The sequence below is a fragment of the Puntigrus tetrazona genome, chromosome 14 (genome assembly GCF_018831695.1).
Source record: "Puntigrus tetrazona isolate hp1 chromosome 14, ASM1883169v1, whole genome shotgun sequence".
NCBI classification, from domain to species: Eukaryota; Metazoa; Chordata; class Actinopteri; order Cypriniformes; family Cyprinidae; genus Puntigrus; species Puntigrus tetrazona.
In genome coordinates this window covers 2,901,526-2,908,449 of record NC_056712.1, presented here as the reverse complement: position 1 = coordinate 2,908,449, position 6,924 = coordinate 2,901,526, and the positions used below count along the sequence as shown (strand labels likewise).

At 39.1% G+C, this 6,924-nt stretch overlaps 1 protein-coding gene across 1 annotated transcript; it reads left to right on the top strand.

Annotated features, from left to right (window-relative positions):
* Positions 1-2,852: 2,852 nt before the first annotated feature.
* Positions 2,853-6,649, top strand: LOC122357275 (reticulon-4 receptor-like 2). The gene is given in 4 exon segments (XM_043256587.1): positions 2,853-3,016; positions 4,122-4,348; positions 4,460-4,516; positions 4,519-6,649. Coding segments are annotated over 4 exon segments (1,374 nt in total). The 5' UTR covers positions 2,853-2,958; the 3' UTR covers positions 5,551-6,649.
* Positions 6,650-6,924: the final 275 nt, after the last annotated feature.

Genomic DNA, 6,924 nt, shown 5'->3' with positions numbered 1-6,924 from the left:
CCCAAGTGTTGAGGGGAGTGTGGTCATCTGTCTGATTTTGCCTCATGTATGTATGTCTTGTGTGTGTGTCTTCATCCACGGCCCCCTGTAGCGCTGAGAATGTGCAGTGATGAGTTAGCTGGTGGGCTAAGATTATTCTGCACAGTACGTAGCCTCAGGCTTGGCTGTGTTGTTTCTGCAAAAGCACACTAAGAACAAAGGGCACTTATGACGAGGAGTGACCTACTACTATGTGTATGGTTCTGCAGGCTGTGTGTCCCGCCCCCCATGGTCCCCTGCCCTAACCTTTGATTCTCAGTGATGAGTGAGCTTGTGGGTACAGATGAAATTGTGTGTTCTTGTGTGTGTATATGATATTCAGTGTTTGTCATGTGATATTTGAAAAAGTCCACTGAGAGAAAGTGTAGGAGTACAAAAAGTGTGCATATCTGCACATGCACAGGCAGAGCAGACTGTGTGTGTGCGTATGGTTCAACATGGGGTTATGATTAGAAGATAGACAATTATCTATTAGATCATTAGCTCAGTATTAAAGAAGAAGTCAATAGGAAAGTCCCCACAAAGATACAAACACAAACGTTTGTTTGTGTCATGACATGGGTGCACAGGTGTGTGTGTACAGATGGGCTGCATCATGCTACATCAAGTTGGAGCGCACTGACCTCAGCCACGGTCATGGAACAGAACACTGACTCAGCGCAGCCCACACACGTGACACTTGCACACAAATGCATACATGAATTTCTAACACTTCTTTTACACAATCATTTACACATGTAGAAGGTTTTTGTCTAAAAGGACTCTGGAAACTAAAAACTACATTTCCATTGAGTAAAAATATTTTAAAGAAATGTCATGTTATAGGTGCAAATGTGATTTAGAACCCACTAGTATTGGAAAATGTTTAATTGCTTGATGTTTAAAAGACATCACAGTGGAGGTTTAACAATTCTGAAACATTTATTACAATTATTTTAAGCCTATAAGCTCACACACATGCAGGGTTTCTGGGCCCCCTGGACAGTGTATCCACTTGGGCCTTCGTCATGATTCCATTGCAAGTGATATTTAATTTTTTTAATGAATTTTTTTATAAATGTCTTGTAGGCAATATTGTCATTCCCAACAACAATGACATAGTTGTTTCCAAAACCTACTAATTATTATTTCCTATGGCAACACTAATAATGTCACTTTATTGTTGATGACCATTGCCCACAAAATTCTTACCAAACGTATTTACTGTGCATGTGACTAATCTTGAAGGTACTGCTCCAAGTGGGATTCATACCAGCATCAACCAGCAGGCAGTCACTAGATGGCAGAGTACATATTACATAGTGTAAGCCTATACAGCACCGGTAAACCTCACTCCCCTAGCCTGTAGAGGCATATTAGTGTATGAATTTTGGATAGATAGGAGGGATATTATATCTCTTAATAGAAAATAACATTTTATCATTAATAACATTGTTTTTTACAACAGGGAAGCAGAATTATGTTTCAACCTGATGTGACGCTGCTACATTTAGGCTCTCACTTTTCGCTAGGAAAAGCTATGACTATTGAATGTGTATTAAAATGTGAGAAAACATCTTAAATCTGGATATAAATTTGACGTCAAATATTGGCCAAGACAAAGATGCTCCTATAACATAATTAAAATTCACTTTGGATGGCAGATTCTTGGGTGAAATCGCTTTTTTTAATATGTATTTTATATGTATTTATATGTACAGCAGTACATATTTCTATCACGTCACATCAAACCAATGTCATGTCAAGTTTTTGCATTACTTTTGTGTAATTTACTTCTTTTTGACATGTCAATTTTCACATCAGTTTCCTATTGGGTAAATTGATTTGCTGGTGTCTCAGCTTGGTCTGATGTTGGTTTCAAATGGGACAATTTTCAGAAGCTAAATAGCACCTTTGCCAGCTGAGAAGCAGCTTAACAACAAATCATCTAAGGCTGTATTTACAACTTTATATATAATTTATTTGCAATATTTGCAAAATATATTTTTTAATAGTCTATAAAAGAAAAAAAAACTAAGAAACAAAAAATGTAAATACCTAAATTCCTTTAATAGCCAAAGATGCTTCCGGTTTAGGTGGTTTTACAGTTTCATATGACAGCTGTCAAGTGGGAGAGGAGCTTTCACAAAAGTTGGTGCTTCCAGCTTATCATTATGGTTTCAAAAACAGAAGAAAAAACATTCTGTACATGTTCTGTTGTACTAAAACAATGGGCTATATTAAATGGAAAATTAGAATGTGTAATTATAAGATTATAAAGGGTATTACAAAAATATTAATAGTTTTTAGTCAGAAACCCATAATTACATAACTATATTATCATGTCAATAACTATAATTTAAAAATTTCGTTTAAAGGCTATGTTAACAACAAATTGTTGCTTTTGTATTTAGTGTAGTCTATTTTAGTATTTCTAATATAAATAATACTGTTATCTGTCATAACCAAAATTATTTATATTATAATATTGCTTTTCACTTGTAACCTGTTTGTACAAATCATAATCTTATTTGTTAAAAGTGTAGGCTATTTAGTTTTTCGGCCATTAACATGATCTGTAGCCTACACACTGATTTCATAGGTTGTTGTATTCTAGCTTGTTTACTAATACGACTCTAGAGAAAAGAACAGTCATCTATGTAAAACAACCGTTAAAGTTATTTAGTCATCCCCCTCAATACACTCACTCAGAATCACAGTCCGGTTTCCTCCCCCCACCTACGTATAGCTCGCCCGCGTGCGCGTTACGTATGAGAGATTCCGTTGTTTCCGGCGTCCGTGGGCAGCCGGCGCTACACTATAAACGCTGGCGGGGTGCGCGTCGTTCCTCAGTCGCAGTCGACTCGAGGACCAGAGCTGACCGTTAGAGCAGATAGCAGCTCGCGCTCAGGCTAACTCGCTCTCGGTTTGGATTTTGGGATGGAAACTCGTTCGGCTGCGCGGAGCGCTCGCGTCTCCAACACTCTTAAATTCAAGAGTAAGTACCAACTTTTTATTGTAATTAATAGTCAGTATTTACTTTTTTTGTTATATTATGCTAAAACTGTTATTTTTATTTGTATGTTATATACTGATGCACATTTAAAGACATTTAATTTAATAATGTTATATCTTCTATTTTTACAAGATGCAAATAAATATAAATATGGAACAAATACGTAGCCTATCAAACAAAGGCTAGTGATTATCTGTATTTTTGGTTTTATTGACATTTCATTTAGATTTATATTTTTAGATATATTTTAAAAAATACACAACATACAAACACAAGTAACAAAGATAAATGAAAATAAATAACAGGCATGTTTACACTTTAGTGTTACATTTTTGTTTTTAATTTTCCATTTGAAATCCCAGTTTTGCTCTTACTTCACTTCTGAATAAGCAATTAGTGTATTGCTACTAGTCAAAAAAAATGTATGAGCCGCTTTTGATGTAAGCAGGATAAATATAGAATAATTAATACATTCTCAATGTTGAGAAATTTACATAGCTTTTGTTAACAAAAACATGTATGCAGTTATGCAATAAGGTAACACAGTACAATTTTCCACATTAGCCATGTGCAGCTGATTAGTACATCTTGTCCTAAAGGGATGTGGAGTGACCAGGTCATGGGTCAGGTAATAGGAAAATCTTGTGCAGGCAACATGAATGCACGCGGCATGATTAATTCACACCATGTGTGTCTTTAAGCACCATGTTATTGTGTAGAGTCACCGATCCCGTGAGGTCCCCTCTTAAATATTCATGAGGTGCAGTAATTGGATCGGGTTCGGTTTCACAAACCTGAAGTTAATCCGACCTTTTGTTTCACGCACTCTTAGGCACTGTTCTGTTCTGTCCTGGATGGACCTGGACAGAGAAGTCTCTGACTGGAGAGAGTTCTACCTGCTTTAAACAATATAACTTATTCCAGCAATGATATCTCAAATAGCAGTGTTATATTATTATATTATATATCCAGCATAAATGACAAATTGTTTCCTTATGACTGCACCACTCCAGAACTTTAGGAGGATGTGAAACAGTAAACACAAATATGATATTAAGTCCACCCCTTTCACTTTCTTTCTCAACAGGTGGTTTGTCTCTTTGGTTGGTGATATGGTTGTTGGCATGTCGCTGTGCACCGGGTCAGGCATGTCCCAGGTTGTGTGTATGCTACCATATGCCCATGACTGTGAGCTGTCAGTCTCAGAACTTTACTGCTGTTCCAGTCGGTGTGCCCTATGACTCCCAGCGGGTTTTCTTGCAGAATAACCGTATCACTGAGCTCAGAGCTGACTCCTTTGGCTTTGAAACACAGGTGAGAGCATATCTGAAAGTTAACTGCATATCTTAACATTAAGCGCTTAATCTTTTCGTGTGAAGATTTAAACAGAGATTCACCTTGGTCTTTTACTTTCCAAATCAACAGGTTCTATGGCTGTATTCCAACAACATCACATGGATTGAAGCCGGTGCGTTCAGTAATTCCTGCGTGTACTAGAGGAACTAGATCTAAGTGACAACCCATCACTGCGCAGGCTGGATGGGGGTGCGTTCAGGGGGCTGGAGCGCTTGCAGAGTCTACACATGCACCGCTGCCACTTGACCGAGCTGCCTGCTGACCTCTTCCACAAGCTCTACAGCTTGCAGTTCCTCTACCTGCAGGAGAACCAGCTGAGCCATCTTCCAGATGGCCTCTTTTCGGACCTGGTCAACCTTACCCACCTGTTCCTGCATGGAAATCGTATCCGTGTCCTGTCTGAAAATGCCTTTCGTGGTCTGGTGAATCTCGACCGCCTGTTGCTGCATGACAACCGCATCCGACAAGTCCATCGCCGAGCCTTCCGTGATCTGGGCAGATTGACCATCCTCTATCTCTTCAACAACTCTTTGCAGGAGCTTCCAGGCCAGGCAATGAAGGATACATCATCAGTGCAGTTTCTCAGGCTCAATGGTAACCCCTGGACCTGTGGTTGTGAAGCCAGGTCACTATGGGAGTGGTTCCGCAAAGCTCGGATCTCCAGCTCAGACCTAACCTGCTCTTCACCAGCCCCTCGTAAAGGCCAGGACCTTAGGTTCCTGCGGGAGCTGGACTTTGCCCTCTGCCCGTTGCCTGACCCAGGATCCCTGGCTGGTACTACAACCACCACTTTCAGCACCAAGACCCGTTGGTGGTTCTCCAAGAACAAACCGGCCTCATCATCCAAGAGCCACTTTCACAAGAGCAGTGAGACCCTGAAGGCCTTTCCTTTCACTTCGGTCAAAAATCCCTCATCTTCATCGTCCTCTTCCTCATCCAAGTACGATCTGACTGCAGAGGAGGCTGCTTTACCCAAGCTAGAGCCTGAAGAGTACTGGGCAAACTATGGCAATGAGGATGCAGCCTCAGTCCGTTGTTTCGAGCTTGAATGTCCACCAGGTTATGATTCTCCCATTCTCCCATCTTCCTCTTCGCCTTCACTTCTGTCCTTCCTTTCGCTCACAGCACTCACTCTCTCTTTTCACCTTCTCTTCGGCTGAGTTTTCCTTCTCCTCCTCTTTTTCTTCTGTTACACTTCACTACCTTTCTCCTGCAAATGGGCTTATGCTAAATGCATAGAAGCAGCCATGCAGGAAAAGCGAAGAGACTGGCACACAACAAATTAAACACAACACAGACTGTGCAATTCATACAGTACAACAGAGACTGGGGGTACTGCATGCACGCACTCCCAGTAGGCTTTGAAACACCACCTTAAGTGTCCTTCTCTAAAATCAGAGAACACAGGACAAGTAGAGGGGCAAAGACAAAAATAGGAGTGATGTGGAAAATGAAACTAGAGGTCATTGTCAAAGATGGTAGGGAATGTCTCTGTCAGCATGGAAATTTTTGTCTCCATGCAAAGACAATGTCATTTATCAATGATCATTACGTTATCATGTAAATAGGAACATACACAAACTAGACACACGTTTCCAACAAGACACTGTTGGTAGATTAGTCTGTCTTTTTAGTGATTGTTGGGGAAGTAAACCAGGTACATTATCACATACAGTTGCTCCAAAAAGTATTTAGGCACTTATGCTACAAAGTCCCAATTTTAAGAAGAACATTTCACAAAAAAAGTTTATTAGATTTAAAACAATAAAATATTGTGTTAGGATACATTCTGATTGTCAAAGTGAAATGTGTATCGTTTAAGTGAATAACTAAAAACAGATTTTGATGTTTTACTTCCTAATGCAATGGCATTTTTAGTACTAGTTGTTTGGAAGTCCAAATATTTTTGGGGCCACTGTAAACGATACGATGAATGGATAGCTATTGGAAGAAGTGACTAACAAAGACCAGCACTAATGTTTTTCATTTGTTAAAACCGTGTTAAGTACTTGGTTTGTGTTAGTTAATCTGAGTTGTGCCAGGTACTTTGAGTATCAGGTGAAGTTAGGGCAGGAAGTCAATGTTTAATTCAACCTGAAGAACTCAACTGCTTAAAGTGAGAGATCTGTGTTTTCTCTGTGTGCAAGATATCACATAGTCTTTCTCTCTTAGCAACTTGACAGAAAGAAATGTTGTTTAACACAAATGTAGTCTTTGTCTAAAAAAACACTAAATAAATGAATAAAATATTCAATATTATCAAGTGTTTTATTGCGTGATCTCTTGTTTTGCAGTGTTTAATCTGTTGGTGTGTGGACATGTGTGTTTTAAGCATTAACTAAGCAGATGGTGATGGAGAGGCAATTAGATTTTTAAATCTCACCTCAATGTTAATATTGTTAAAATACAGTTTTTATGTCCTCAACAGACCATTCAGTTAGCTGCCAGTATGCATGTAGGAGTAAATAAACTTAGTGAATAAACACATTAATATACAAACTGATACGTGTCGTTTCTCCATTATTTAGAATTTC